The 15,979-nt window shown below is 37.7% G+C and overlaps 2 protein-coding genes and 1 non-coding gene across 3 annotated transcripts in view; 1 reads left to right on the top strand and 2 right to left on the bottom strand.

Annotated features, from left to right (window-relative positions):
- On the top strand, nt 1-13,376 carry LOC144662574 (uncharacterized). The gene is made up of 9 exons (XM_078523414.1): nt 1-108; nt 2,184-2,245; nt 3,780-3,842; nt 6,787-7,114; nt 9,103-9,252; nt 10,221-10,343; nt 10,446-10,568; nt 11,113-11,493; nt 12,018-13,376. The coding sequence occupies exons 2-9, from the start codon at nt 2,198-2,200 to the stop codon at nt 12,281-12,283; spliced, it is 1,482 nt and encodes a 493-aa protein (XP_078379540.1). The 5' UTR covers nt 1-108; nt 2,184-2,197; the 3' UTR covers nt 12,284-13,376.
- The window catches only part of LOC144662614 (uncharacterized), an 18,502-nt gene continuing 14,692 nt past the window's right edge, over nt 12,170-15,979 (bottom strand). Inside the window, exon 5 of the mRNA XM_078523466.1 lies at nt 12,170-12,241. Coding sequence (XP_078379592.1) covers nt 12,233-12,241 — 9 coding nt within the window. The 3' untranslated portion in view covers nt 12,170-12,232. The remainder of the gene's footprint in view (nt 12,242-15,979) is intronic.
- On the bottom strand, nt 13,783-13,920 carry LOC144664549 (U4 spliceosomal RNA). Its single transcript, XR_013572828.1, has one exon. It is a non-coding gene; the product is annotated as a U4 spliceosomal RNA (small nuclear RNA).

Raw genomic sequence — 15,979 nt, forward strand, 5'->3', positions numbered from 1 at the left:
GAATAACTTAATACAAGATAAGACTGCCATACCATCTGAAATAAAGACCATCTTTCAGGTACTTATACACTATAAAAGAAAAGCAAAGGAAAGTCAGACCACAGAAAGGTGAGTGTTTAGTAAGTAGATAAGTAAGTAATTTCTTTTTTCGCGGCGTAACACCCAAGAGCTTACCATTAAACTCGTTTGAACGTGCACATGATGAAATAAGAGACAAAAATTGCGACAAAGTTTATTTAAATACCGTCGACTTTCAAGTTATGAAAACATATGATCAGAGGTAAAATTTAAGAATTAAAAGTTGCACATGAGTACGATGACAAACATAAGGGTTAAAAATCTCGCCTTCGTTGGACAAACTCTCAAATGTTTGCAAATAGTAAAGCCTCGAAAGCTTGTGCTATTTCAACGTTTATCTGAAATGCGAGTCACACGCGAATAAAATTCTTGTGTAACAGTCATTGTCCTCTCCCTTATTTTAATGTAAGGTGCGTGCACGCAAAAGCCCTTTGTTTGTTTTAAGGTCTTTCCTCTATTGTGAATATCACTGCTCATATATTTTAGATCGACGAATCTAATTGAGTAACAAACTGCAAGATGCTTGCAATGATCTGAACACTTTTTACGTGCTAGACACCGACGTACGAAAACACACTCGAACGAAGGGTCCAGCAAGGAACTAATTTCAGCTAAAATCAACTAAGACCTTTGTCAAAGAAAATGTAGAAGCCGAGAGAGGCGATTATTTGAAGTCGATCTATTTTTCACACACCTTTTTTTGTTTTCCTCCTAAACAGACATTTATAACTCTCTTATGAGTACGACTGACTTTCAAATGCTCGCTAAATAGTCAAGGCTACCATGTATGATGTGCTATCTCTATGCATGGTTGCCCAAAATGTGGAAGTCTTGGTTGGATAAAAAACATGTGCTGTCTCCATGTCGTTATGAAATACGCCTGCATGAAAATGTGGAAGTCTTGCTTGGATAAATTAAAAAACATGTGCTGTTTTCATGTCGTTCTGAAATACGCCTACATGAAAAGTAGCATCAGAGTCAGTTCTCTTTTCAATTTGTTTTGCTGCGCTTATAAAACGTCGCAACATAGAAAAGCGATAATTTTTGCTCAATTTGTTTCGGCGCTCTTTTCTTTAAGTTGTCCTCGGAAACATTTGTCGGCATTGAAACTGGAACAAATTCAGCGAGCTAAATAAAGAACCAAGAAAACTTTCCAGAGCCGGGAACCATCTAGCAGAAGACGCCTTCAACAAATATGTTGGCTGTCTGGTGAGACAGGCAGAATCGTCTTATAATTTTTAAGTTATTTGAGATGGCTGCTTGATAAAAAAATACTTTCAATCTTAATTTTATTCATTTGTATCTGCTAAAAATTTTCCGAGGGAAAAAAAAAATCAGTTTATTTCGTTTATTGTTATAAATTCCTTTATTCCTTTTCCTCCACAAGCAGTTTTTCTAACGGATTCGGTGTTTTTGTTTCAAAAAAATTAGTACAGAGGAAGGCTAAAACATTTTTCCGCTTGCTCCAAAAAGGGTGAAAAATACATGTTGGAGTTTATGTATGTATCTATTGGTTCGAGATCAGCGTTTATATATAACTGGTTCAGCTACAAACTTATTTTTAATAACAGTTTTAAATCTTCAAAACAACTAAGGTCGGTGGATATATTTAATACGACAAACAAAAGAAAATAAGGAATCATAACCAAAAGGATGATGTCTTAAGTCAACTCGACGCCATGATATTTTGTAAACACCTTTTATGAGTAGTACTCGCGTGCAACATTTGAGCGGTTGGTAAAAAGTGATTTGGATAAAAAGAAGTGTCAAGTAATTGTTAACTGTTTTATTATCCTTGTTTATTAAAATAATGTCCAGAAGTACTGCGTTGAACCAGGAGCCCTGGTTGAACCTTATCCTCGTAAGCAAAAAGGAAAAACGAAATCTATCTAGCTATCTCTCTATCTATCATGATTATTATTATTTCATGATTCCTTCTCCAAAATTTCCATTAGCGTACGTTATTGCAAAAATTCATCTTCATATTCAATTATTACTAGCTGCTAACTGGGTCACGATCCCGCGAAATTTCATTTTTCTGCAACCATGGCTATAGTACGTCAGTGAAAGAGTGAATATTTAAAATAAGATCATTCATGCTTTAGGTGATTTACGTCAAATGGAGGTCACGAAGAACTTGGGCCAAGTTTTCCCTTTAAAGAAGATGGTAAGATAGTTCTTTTGAGATAATGTCTGTTTAATTCTTTTAAACTTTGAGCATGAATTTGCATTTACTCTTTGTAAATTCAACAAGTAAAACAGAAACGGTTGACTTTCTATAGGAATTGTGAAAACTAATTAATCTCGAAAAAACGAGGTATGTCTTCTGTGAATACAGGTGGAAGAATAAAATAGACACAGAAACTGTCTACTGTGGGAGAAATGAATGAACTTTGAATCGATTTGTTATACAGTACTTCAAGTTGGTGAAAACTGAACAAAACGAAGCTAATGCCCCCTTGTTTGTGAATTAAGGCGTCCGATTAATACAAGATACAGAGGTTTTTTTATATGATTTTCTTTGCGGTGTCCGCTTACGGGAGCTTAAAAACAAAGAAAAAGTCTAAGTCGTAATCTCGGAAAGTGTCCGCGGCCGCTTACGGGAATGTCCGCTTACGAGAATGTAAAAATACAGAGTTTGTATGGGAGTAAAAACGGGGTTTCTAACAAGGTGGCCGTAAATAGAGCTGTCCGCTTACGAGAGTGTCCGTTAAGAGAGCTTCGACTGTATATCCTATTTTGCTGAAGCCATTTCGGTATTTGGGGCCATAAATAAACAGTCATCAGGCTGGATCATCAGGTTGTTTACATCAAAAACAAAAGAAAGTCAAAAATATATGTCAGTTTCTGCGTTTTCTCTAATTGACATCAGGGATAGAGTAACATATGAATGAAGAATAATTTTTCCATCCTTTTATTTGTTGTTTTTTTAGTTGGTCCAAACTAGCGAGATAACGACAAAACAACAAAAGAGGCCCTGTTAGGGGTTTAAGGGATAAGGGATAACTCACAAAAATATTTTAGGGATAAGGGATAAATGTTTAAATAATGGTAGGGATAAGGTATAAAAACACATTAACAACTCAGTTTTAGATAACCCAAACGCGAACGTTCGTTTCGAGCCGACGTTTCTCGTACTTGTTTTGCTTGGAAAACTCGCCCTACGCGGGAAAAGACAATCTTTTTCTTGAATACATCGCATATGCGTTTCGTTCATTCTCAGTTTAATTTTTCTCTCCTAGAACAAACTTTTCAACTTAGTTATTTCTCTAAGTTTTCCTCCACAAACAGTTTTCCAACAGATTGTTTCCCTTGAAAACACTACTACAGAGAAAGACTGAATTACTTAAAAATCGATTTGTTTGTCGCTTGCTCTATAAGGGGTTACAAAATAATTCTTTCTGGGGATAAAAGAAATTGCAAAAAAATGATGTAGTGGTGCATTTTCAGGTTTATATGTCGTCAATGCATTTTTTCAAGTACTTCCTAGAGAAGCACGAGATGCGGTCAAAATAATTTCGGTCAGGATATGACGCGTCTTCGTTTATAACTAAAATTGTCTCGACACCTGTTGAAAAATTCATATCACTGAGGATTGAACCTGGTTAACGAAATATCAACCCTTTCCTTAAATCTCTGTCTATTTTGTAACGATGAATAAAAGAGTGAATATATCTTACAAAACACAATTCTTGCTTCAGGTGACATATGCCAAAAGAAAGCCGCGACGAAGAACGAAGTTCAGGTTTTTCCAACTAAAAAAGGTGAGATAATTACTTACTTCCTTTGAGCTATTTATCAGGAATCTGCATTAATGTAAAACAAAAATTCAATAAGTTAAGAAAATAAACGAGAGACTTACTTTAACGCGGCCGTGTAAGTCAATATATTTACAGCGTATGTACTCCGCCAATTTTAAGAAAAAAGTAAACACCAAAACATTTCGAAAAAAATGAAGATCACCCGCAATTAATTCGATCAATCGCTAACACACTAAGCTACGAGACTTCGTATTTTAACTGACGAAACACCGCAACATAATCAAACTGATAAGAATTAATTAATGGTTTAATTTGTTGTTTTACTCAGCTTGAGAGAAAAAATATTTTGACTATTTTGGATCTATTTATTTCCTCCCAATTCGACCATCAATTTTTTGATGGTCAAGTGAAACTTTTCGTTTTTAATGAGGCTCAATTGGAGTTTGATGGGTTTTTTCCTCTAACTTCGTTTATTTTTCTTTCTCAGATGCACTTGAGTAAGAAAAAAGTTATTCTACCGACTATCTATTTTCAACTACTTTGAGTTTTGAAAATAAATTTTCTGTATTAAAGCCGGTCTTTCAATGCAGTCTGACTTAGTCGGCTGCGATCATTTGTTAAGCGCGTCAATGTCCCTCTGAAAAGTCGTTGAATATTTTTTCTGATCTTCATCCTCCACTCGATTGTTTTTTTTTTTTCCTCCTCGATCTAACATTTAAGTTAATTGGTTCGTTTAAAACGTCAAGAGAAAGAAAAGCAATTATTTTCATTAGTTTTCCTTTGCGAATAGCCTTTGAAACTTAAACCCCATTTACACGCGCAAAAAAATCGGCACGGCACGGCAAATTTTTGGCACCGTGACCAAACCATTTTGGCACGGCACTGCCCATTTACACGACCAAAACAAGAAGGTTCTCTCCTGCTAGGCACGGTACCAATTTTTATCTTGGCACCCCTACTTTCCATCGGTTTCCTTGCCGAGAAATGGCAGAAAAATGTTTTGCTGTGATAGTTCATCGTGCTTTCAGTGCAAAACGCGAATTTTATCGGAAAGGAACGAGTTGTAGACCATTCGACATAATGAAGAGTGTTCAGGGGCAAAACAAATCGACATCTGAAAGAAGTTGACGAAATGAGAAGAAGAAGATTGAAAAGTCTGAAAAATAAATGGCTCTTTGCAGTGATGGTGGAAGAGGCTGTCTTACGGTGATATTGTTAGAGCGGGAGCTTTCCTTATCTTCTGCCTCGGTGGCATTCTTATCCCCCAGAACTTCTTTTTTTGTACTCTTTTCGCCGACCACGTGACTAAAAGAAACAAAGTCTCTTGGGGCGAGAATGACGCAGTGGCCGCCATTTTCGTAGAAACAACGCATGCGTCACACTTGTTTTCGGCAGGGTGCCTCGATTTACCCGTGCCGAGACTACCTCCAGCACCCCTAAAAAATTGGGCACTGGTGCCACATTTTTTTTGGGACCGGTACGTTTACACGTCGATAATTAGGAGTGCCGTGCCAAAAAATTGTCAGCACGGTGCCAAAAATTTGCCGTGCCGTGCCGATTTTTTTGCGCGTCTAAATGGGGTTTTAATATTTCGCTTGAAAACATTGCGAAAGTGAAAGGGGATTAGCCTTAGGACTACATCGTTTTGCTCTGGAAGAGTGTGGATGCTTGACCCGTAAATTGGGCGATAAGTTCTCCTGCGAGCCTCGCGACTTAAAATATCTGGGACAAGAAGCGCGGGGAAAAATTACCTCGCGTGGCAGCCGCGTCTCGTACGGTTTGTCTTCCAATTTTTGGCTGATTCTTCCATCAGTTTTTCTCAAGTAATTATTTTGCCTGATAAGATCACGACCAAGAAAGACTGGATTATTTTTGCTGGATGTGTTTTGCGCTTATTTCTTTTAGTTTTTAGAAGGAAATGGAAGTTTTATCTCGTTATTTCTCTAATTTTCCGCATGCATGTACAGGGGAAGAGTGATATGTTTCTCGCTCAATTCTGCTAGTTTCTTGTCGAACACGTCGTTTCTGTCGCTTGACAACACTGCGACAGAGAAAGACTGGATTTTTTATCGTTTTTCGGTTTACTAAATTTAGCTGGATTTCTTATATATAATCTGCGAACACAGACGCCTCTCACCGCTTCTGGCAGATGCATGCACTCAAAGAAGGTGTCTCGAACCAGTTTTTTTCCGGACCATACCTAACATGTTCAATTGGCCGTCTAGCAGTCTTCCCTGGCTCGGATCGATATGAAATCACACCAGGTATTGGTCTCAGATTGAAGTCTGATTCTAACATATTTTTTTAGGGTAATCGATATTCCCATGGCGAAGATAAACAGAAAACTTCGAATTTAGTAAAACCTTAGCCTGCGAATACAGCCGCCTCTCATTCGCTCCCGCTACTACGTGCGAATGAGAGGCGGCTGTATTCGCAGGCTAATAAAACCTGAATTTTAACGCGACGAATCACAATGCAATATCTTTCAACTATGGTCAGTGTACTGCAAATAAAATATGCACAAAGAAAAATTCTGTATATCTGATTTTTAATAAATTGCAATAATATTTCAAACCGTACTTTTGCATAATGATAATAAAGAGACCGAGACACAAAAAATACGTTAATGAAATTACTTCACAATAACGCCAAAAAGTGTATTTAACTTATCTTTCGGCGCCGTGAAACGTTAATTGTTTCTTAATTTTCGATTCTTTATCGCGATTTCGAGAATCGGATTTTCGAAGCTAACGTACGCCGTGTAAACAATTACAGATAACATCAAATCGATTTAAACCTCAGTCAGCTAGAAACAGCATTTATCTGGCCGGGATAATTTTTCTTAAGGTTCTTGAGAATTGAAATAGCAGGCTTTTCCTCGATCGGACGAGACCTAGTGTTTTAGTAGTTTTAGTGTTATTATATTTGCGTTATTCTCTCCGTGCAGTTACAAAAGATCGGGAAAATGCTGTGGACGGTTCCTTGTTTCTTCCTCTTCGGCTTCCAGTTCATGGACTGCGTATCTGCTGGTAATCAATGCAGAGAAGAAAGGAGCGTAAGTGGGATGGCTCTACAGGGATTTGTCTTTAAAAAAATTTCCGTAACAGCCCTTCCCGAGTGTGATATCAGCTGTGAAAGAGAAATCACCTGTCAGAGTTACAATTACGCCGCTGGGGAAAAGTCATGCGAACTGAATAACAGAACTAAAGAGGCAAGACCCGAGAATTTGCGCTCAGCCCCTGCATGGTTTTACAAACGACGCTTGAGCGACCGGGGTATGTAATCAGTCATTAATGCATGGTAAATAGTTATTGCCCAGCCAAATGAAAAGACGTCACTCTGTTTATGTCGACAAAATTTGGCGATTTCTGTCGAATCTACTCTTATCGGCCATGGATAGAATCAATACCGCAGCGACAAGCGTGCCTGCAGACAAAAAAACCCAACCAAATTCATTGCATTTTGTGGGTTTCTTGTTTGGTTTTGTTTTGTTTGTAAAGTTTTTTATCCTGAAAAGTAAAAATAATTCACGATGCTCGTTTTTCTATGTGCGCGCGGAAGAAAATTTAGTGGTGAACAATAAAGACAATAGAGTGTTTCTGTCTCGGAACTATCGGTCTGATAGTTGCCCAAAAGTAAAAATAATTCACGATGCTCGTTTTTGTATGTGCGCGCGGAAGAAAATTTAGTGGTGAACAATAAAGACAACAGAGTGTTTCTGTCTCGGAACTATCGGTCTGATAGTTGCCCCTTGGAAATTTGATGTTCTTAAAACTAGCACATTTGCCCTCGAAGCTTCGCTTCTCGGGCTAATATTTGTTTTAAGAACATCAAATTTCCAAGAAACTTCTGTGTTACTGTTTCAAGCATCTTATTAAAATAAATCATTTCTAAATCAACACCAAACATCGAAAACAAATTTCGAAGTTCCGGCAGTGAATTCCAAAAATTTTGTAAAAAAGTTTACATGGTTCTTGTAAACTTTGAAATTAGTTGAAATTCATTTTCGCAGGCTCTGATAAGAAATTTTTGTTGGTATTATCACGGATTATTACTTACATCTTTAGCTTTTAGAAAGGGTAGAAAAGTACGCAACAGGATTTAAATTATTCTGGTACTCGATTCTTGTCCAACTAAAATTAATATTTCTTGATTTCCCTGATGGATTCCGTCTTAATTTTTCTTACATACATACATACATACATACATACATACATACATACATACATACATACATACATACATACATACATACATACATACATACATACATACATACATACATATAACATACATACATACATACATACATACATACATACATACATACATACATACATACATACATACATACATACATACATACATACATACATACATACATACATACATACATACATACATACATACATACATACATATAACATACATACATACATACATACATACATACATACATACATACATACATACATACATACATACATACATACATACATACATACATACATACGTACGTACGTACGTACGTACGTACGTACATACATACATACATACATACATACATTTAATTGCGCTCCCTGAAAAGGGCTTTTCAGCAGCAATGTTAAAAAAATTCCAATTAAAATACAAGTAAACGAAAGTTAATTACAAACTATTTACAATAAAAATTCATAATTAGAAAAATTAAAAAAATAAAAATATGTACAATAGTTCTAAGTTAATTTAAAAGTAATTTAGAAAGTCTTGTTTTAAAAATCTTCGTTGAGTCAATAGTCCTTGAGTCCACGGGAAGCGAATTCCAAGTTTTCGCTCCCCGGAAGGCAAATGATCTTTGGCCGGTAGAAATCCGGCAGAGTGGTAAGTTAAGATCATTGTTGTTAATGGATCTAAGTTGTCTTTGGTGGACTTGTGACCTATACTGAAATTTGTCATCCAAGTAATCAGGAACCCGATGGTGTAAACATTTATGTACCATGGCAGCAATGTTTAATGTCAATTTGTCCTTGATGCTGAGCCACTGAAGTGTTTTTAAACCCTCGGAAATATGATCGAATTTCCTGAGACCGAGGACTATTTTTAATATTTGGCTTTTATAGTTTCTACTAAAACTATAAGACTACTTGCTTTCGTTTTCTATGAGCGATAGTCACTATACATGTAGTTCTTTTAAGTTTTTTTAGTGGTCAAAAATGCTTGAACCACAAGAAAACTCGCGCTCGTAGTCTAATTGTTAAATGTATCTCTCTTTTACTGATCAAAGCTCCTCTAGGTTCCATTCCGGAGCTACCAGCTTGGTCGTGTCAGGAAATAAAGGCAAGCGAAGGAAAAGACACCATTAGTAGCAACTACTGGCTGGATCCAACTGGGACTGGAACGGCAGTTTTGGTTTATTGTGACATGAACTTAGAAGGTTAGTCACACTGATTAAGTTCAAGTTTAATGCAGGTACTGCGTTGGAGTTGCTAATAGATTCTGATTTGTTGTTGTTATTGTTGTTAACTGTTTTCTTTTTCAACCAGACTCCTGCATTACCGCAATGATTCGATTTAACGCCCGGGGCGCTTATTTACTTTTGGCACCTCAAGGGAGGGCGCTTATTCGAGACAGGGCGCTTATTCGGGACAGGGCGCTTATTTAATTTTTGAGAAACAACCAAATGTATCTAACAATAAAAGGAACTGTAACAGTAAGAAATTGTTAAAAGTTCAGTTACTTTTAAAATAATTGTTTATTTTAGTAGTAAATATATACATGAACTGTACGGTGAACGGTCAGGAGCTTATCTAGTTGAAGTCAATGACTTCATTAGGGGCAGTTATCCACAATAGGGGCACAAATTAGAATAGGGGTAATGAAGATGAAGTGTTCAACATGACTCGAGCATGGGACAAAGAAAAATTCTGAGTCCCCGACGGGAATCGAACCCATGGCCTTGCAGGACGCGTGTCACTTATCAACCTAGTAAAATGGCCCAGCTCACCACGAGTCTCTCGTAGCTCAGTTGGTTAGAGCGCCCAACCGGTATCTGGGAGGCCATGGGTTCGATTCCCGTCGGGGACTCAGAAATTTCTTTGTCCCATGCTCGAGTCATGTTAAACACTTCATCTTCATTATTTATTACCGAGCTTAAAATTTACCATCTTTATTATTTACTAGAATAGGGGTGCTTATAAGAATGGGGGCGCTAATTAAAATGGGGGCGCTTATTGGAATAGGGGCGCTTATTTACAAAAACACATTCGAAGGGGGGCGCTTATTCGGAAGGGGGCGCTTATTGGAAGGAGGGCGCTAAATCGAATCATTACGGTAATTTTGGAGTATCAGGTCATGTGAATTTCAAAGATTAAAAACGTGTTTTCTAATCCGTTTGTTATCCAGATATCGATGAATGCTTTACCGGCAACCACGACTGTGACGTGAGCGCGAACTGCACAAACACTGTTGGTGGACACAACTGCACGTGCAAGGAAGGATTTTATGGCAATGGAAGTTCGTGTTCAGGTAAATTGACTTTTCTTCAGTGTATGAAAGCAACCGTGACAACTGAAGTTCGCTGAATGCCATCTTTAAAGTGTTTGTCTTGTGTATCCCTTGTTATTGTAGATATCGATGAATGCAGCAATGGCAGCCATAAATGCGATGTGAACGCGAACTGTACAAATACCGTTGGCGGACATAACTGCACGTGCAAGGAAAGATTTTATGGCAACGGAAGCTCGTGTTCAGGTAAACTTACTTTACTTCAGTGTAAAACGGTTTGTCTTGTTTATCCCTTGTTATTCAGTGTAGATATAGATAAATGCAGCAATGGCAGTCTTCAATACGATGTGAATGAAAACAAAAGAACAAATTCGGCGATGAAAAGTCAAGCTGAGAACGGGGCAACTTCCGGCTGGTCTTCTAGGATACCATTTTGTTTTCTGGTAACCGAAGACCAGTGGATTTCTGTATTCAGTGTTTCCCAACCGATTAGAGCGCGTGAAAAACACTGTTCACTGGTTTGGTACACAGTCAACTCTTTCTTAGACGGACACCGTCGAGACCGGCTCCAACTGTCCAACTTGGAGAGATGGCCGTCTTATAGGGAGTAAAATTATGGCAAAATGACTGAAAAACTGCAGGGACGGGACCAACACAAGCTGTCTGTCTTACAGAGGTGTCCGTCTTATAGAGGTATCCGTTAAAAAAGAGTTGACTGTATACCACTAAATGACGCGCCATTTTTTAATTTCCAGGCATGCTTTTCTTGATAGTTTATTTTCTCCTACAGCTTTGAAGAACTGTGCTGACATCTACAAATCTGGTGAAAGGAGAGACGGTGTGTACACAATCAAACCTGACAATTTGTCTGCCTTTGATGTGTTTTGTGACGAAACAACAGCCGGTGGGGGGTGGACAGTTTTTCAGAAGAGGCAGGACGGTTCGGTAGATTTCTTTCTATATTGGAGCGACTACAAAAATGGCTTCGGCAATCTAAGTGACGAGTTTTGGCTCGGTAATGACAAGATCCACCGCCTGACTTCAGCTGATAACATGAGGCTTCGCGTGGATTTGGAAGAGTTCCAAGGGAATACTGCTTATGCCGAGTACGACAAGTTTGGTGTTATGAGTGAGAATGACAAATACAAGCTGATCCTCGGCAATTATTCAGGTATGATTCATTTCAGCACAGTGAAAGCAATATATACAATATATACGAAAGGAAAACAACTTCCAAAAAAATCCATTAATAGGGAACAGAAACTTCTTAGGTTATAATTGGTTTGAGGTGGCTTGGAACCCAATGAAAAATCATTTCCAACATTGCTTGAAACGCTGAAAACAGCCTTTTTTCGTGCAGCTTTAATGTATAAGATATAAGTCATAAAAATATGTAAATGAAAGGTGTGCTCTGTCACTATTACTTTTAGCCATGCATCTGATATTGACAATGGCAATATGTAAACTCGTTTGCTGATGATTTTTATGTACGATTGTGCTAAATACAAGACAACATATCAAACAGAATGGTCTAAATTATAAAAAGTAGATTGTTTTAAAGTTAGAATATTTTCTATACTGCATATAAATGGTAGTCTAGCCTGTGTACAGCCGCTCACTTTACTCAAGAAAAATCCTGAGGAGAGCGGACGGCTAATAAAACACGGTTGGTCATTTCTTGATTTCATGTCTCAGGAACTGCTGGGGACTCTCTTGATTGGCATCGCGGTCAACCATTTAGCACGCGAGATCAGGATAACGATGCAGATAGTAGCAGACACTGTGCCAGTACGTATCACGGGGCCTGGTGGTACACCAGCTGTCACACCTCCAACCTGAATGGAATCTATCGTCACAGCAGTCCCTGCCCCCACGCTGATGGTGTGAACTGGTATCACTGGAAGGGATATCTATACTCCCTGAAGAGGACCGAGATGAAAATAAGACCAGTGGATTTCTGAACGAACATATTCAGTTTTATGTTTCCATTTGAAAATTGTTCAATACACAACGAGTTTAAAAAGAATTCTAGTAGTTACGTCACGTTACTGATAGAACAACGTCTGTTTTTGTAGAAAATGGGTTAATTTGATAAGTAATAACATTCTTGAAGTAGTTTTCCGGCTTAAAAAAATCAAATGACCATCAAATGTACCCAGTGTAAATACGATTTAATCAGAATCATAGTTAGCTAAATATACTTTTAGTATGACATTCAGCATCTTTCTGTAAAATGTTTGATTAACGAGTACAGTTAATCAAACATTTATTTCTAGACCGTGCTCATGTAAATAGTTTTTAACTACCGAGCACAAAGCGTGTTATCACATTTACAAATAGCAGCCTTACCGGGAAGCCCCACTTGATCACTTTTCTTAGATGTTGTTACTCAATTTAATTTTATTGTACATTTTTTTTTTCAGCAGAACAAAAGACTTAAATGATCCATGTAGATTAATTTTGAATCAGTAGCCGAATGCAACTGTTAATTCATTATTATACAATAACTGAAAATGATACTCGTTCTGTTTGGTAAAAAGCTATTTGCTGTTTAATTTATATATATAAAGGTATTATATCACGCATTTATATCGTTCATCGGCGCAATGTTGGATGAACACTCAAAAACCTGTAATCACCAGCTGTTTCCTGCCGTATTTTCTAACATCACGCGTACTTTATTGAGCCATTGTATTGCTCAATTATAAAACACTCTGGTGAATGTTTATACTGTGTAGGTTTATTTCTGTTTTTGAGTTGTTCCTCAACGTTGAATAAATGTATTGTAATTGCACTTACAGTGATTTTGCAGCGATTTTGTTCAAAGTGCCGCTTACCTGTTTCCCTACTGAGTTGCGCGCACTTCTTTGCAGGACACTTTTCAAATGCATGGGGTGGGAGATGTCCCCGTCCCTACTTCAATCCTCTCGCCAGCTAGTGAGCTGCTTGAAGTCCAGTGCTTCAGTTGTTCCAAGGGTAAATCACTATCCAATGGATAGTGATTTATCCGGTGGATAGCTTTATCCATCCTCTGAACAACCGGGGCCAGGCTTACATTAGACAGCAGCAGTAACAACACGCAATTAAAGTTAACGAACGGAAAATATGATTCACAAGGAAGTCGAATTCGGATAAAATTGTATCGTTCGACTGAATTGGATAAGCCTATGATGGCGACTGGTTCACTCCCGTGGGGGAGGGGTACTCCACCCATGGTCAGACCATAAGACTTAAATACGCGATTTCCCCTACCCTATTTCAGACAACACCCTATTTAGCAACTGAGTAAACGTATCATTGGGAAGGGCTTCAAAATACTCATGTTAACTGAATCGGATTTCTCAAGAAATGAGTTGTAACAAAAATTGTACCGAAATGCCGATTTGAGTGCACAAACCATACCCTATTTCAGACTCAAAAACTTTACCAGTTTTTTTTTCTTTTCTAGTTTTTAGTAGGGCCTTGTACAGGCCGTCAAAAATTGCAAAGCCGACTGTATTTCAAGTCGTCTTGCGGGGTATTGGGAAAAGTTTTCAATCAGCAATAACCGCGCCTCGGATGAACCTCACTGGCTACGGTAATGCCACTGCGCAAAGCTACCTCATTGATACACGGACAGATCTTTTGTGAAAGACTTCGTTTCCTTCCATGTGGGAGTTTAACTCTCACTCTTGATCAATGCGCATGTCTACACTAATTGTACCTTTCCTTTGTTGCATCGTATTTTATCTTTCATTGAAAACAGAACTGATTAATAACTTATAACGGTGAGTAAATCGCCGTAGCGAATTTGGAAAGCTGTTTTTTTGAGCGATAGCCTTCTTTCGGAACACCAACAAGTGGCTCAAATTTCAACTTTCCAAATTGGCTACGGCGATTAATTATAATTATAATATCATAGGTGACAAATTACTCCTTAATTTTGGCACGAAATTTTAACGTTAATTTATAATTTCACATGTGAAATTATAAAATTGCCATGGCAACGTAGTTAGCGGCAAGATGGCGTCCGTGATAAAAGATGTTTTAAAGCTTAAACTTTGTACATTTTCGCTTGAATTCCATCTTAGCCGTCTAGCCTTGGCCATGTAATAAAACTTTTGATGATATTTTATATTTCAAAACGTCAAAACGACTTCTAGGCTTAAGCCAATTACATAAATCGCATCGAGCGGATTTTTGAGCGCCTTACACGCCTGACGGGCACCGTTTTCAGTTCATTCAAGACGAACTACGGTCATAATGACAGTTGATTCATCTTCGAAACTTTTTGTCAACAGCAAAAAGGAATCTCTAAAAGGTTTTCTTCAAAGACTAAAACACTTGCGAACTTGAGCAAAATGTATGCTTTCAACTTTTCAAAGCTCGGAGTTCGCGATGCAATATACCAATCAAAAACCTACGATTTCAAGCGTAATTTGTCACCCGTGGTATTAAAATGTAATCAAATGGTATACTCTTGAAATTAGGAAATAATTTCACTTGCATTTTGTCAAAATGTTTATAATTTCCCTCGCCTAAAGGCTCGGGAAATTATTAGTATTTTGACAAAACGCGCGTGAAATTATTTCCTAATTTCACTCGTCACCATTTGATTACCAATACTAATTATCAATATAATTTATAATCCATATAGTGAATGACAATGCATTTAAACGATACCGTGTATACACTTTTATACCATGTCATAAAAAATACAGCCAATCAGAATACAGGAAAGCCGTTGTATATTCGACGGTAACTATTTTATGGCATGGTATAAAATAGTTACACAACACTTTCTAGTGGTATACTATGAAAAAGGCGAGTGTGTATACCAAGAAAATACAAGTGAAAAGTGGGATTTTCCATATTATTAAATTCTCAACCTCGGATATTGCATTTCTAGCTTTCTGATTGTTCACTGAATACCGGTTATCAGCTCGTGTACCTGAGTGTTTACCATTTACAAAAAATTTTTAGAAATTCCGGGTGGGATGTAAATGGAACACGACTTTTCGGTTCGTTCCACTGGACCCACTGGAAAATTCCCGAAATAAACGGACGACCTGAAAAGGTAGTCCCGTTTTCCCGGTGGAAACTTCACAATGGAAATTCGTGCTCCATTTACAGATTTCTCGTTTTTGTCACTAGTCCCAAGCCTTTCTTACAGCCGGGTCTCACGGCTCCTCAACTAAAATGGCGGGTTAGTCTTATGTAAGTTCTTCATGGTTGAGTTTTCACGGTTTAAATGAGTGCTCTACATAAGTATTTGCATCAGTTCTTCAAAATATACTGAATCACGATAAATGGTAGGTAAAATTTTTGCCTGAAGCCAAGCTTTCTTTGGGCAAAGCAAATATATTAAAGATGATTTCCAGTCTGTACTGCGCAGACTCAGGGTTTGTTTTCATGTTTGTTTTGAATTCGTTGAAACGTTACACTTCGGTGATAGCGTACATGAGGTTTTTTAGTTCGCCATTACGGATCGTTTCGTTCAAGAATTCACGATGAGCTAAAACGTCCGTTTGAAATACCGTCGAGCTTCTTTTACTCGTTATTATTGTTTTGCAAGGATATCTGGCGTTAATAATGAATAAAAAGGTAAGTTTTGTCCCGGAATTTTTATTTTTGCTAGTAAGCATTCTTCTGTTTGTGAGACTCACAAACATTGCAGG

Source organism: Oculina patagonica, chromosome 8 (assembly GCF_052425735.1).
Source record: "Oculina patagonica isolate OP01 chromosome 8, crgOcupat, whole genome shotgun sequence".
In the NCBI taxonomy this organism is placed as follows: domain Eukaryota; kingdom Metazoa; phylum Cnidaria; class Anthozoa; order Scleractinia; family Oculinidae; genus Oculina; species Oculina patagonica.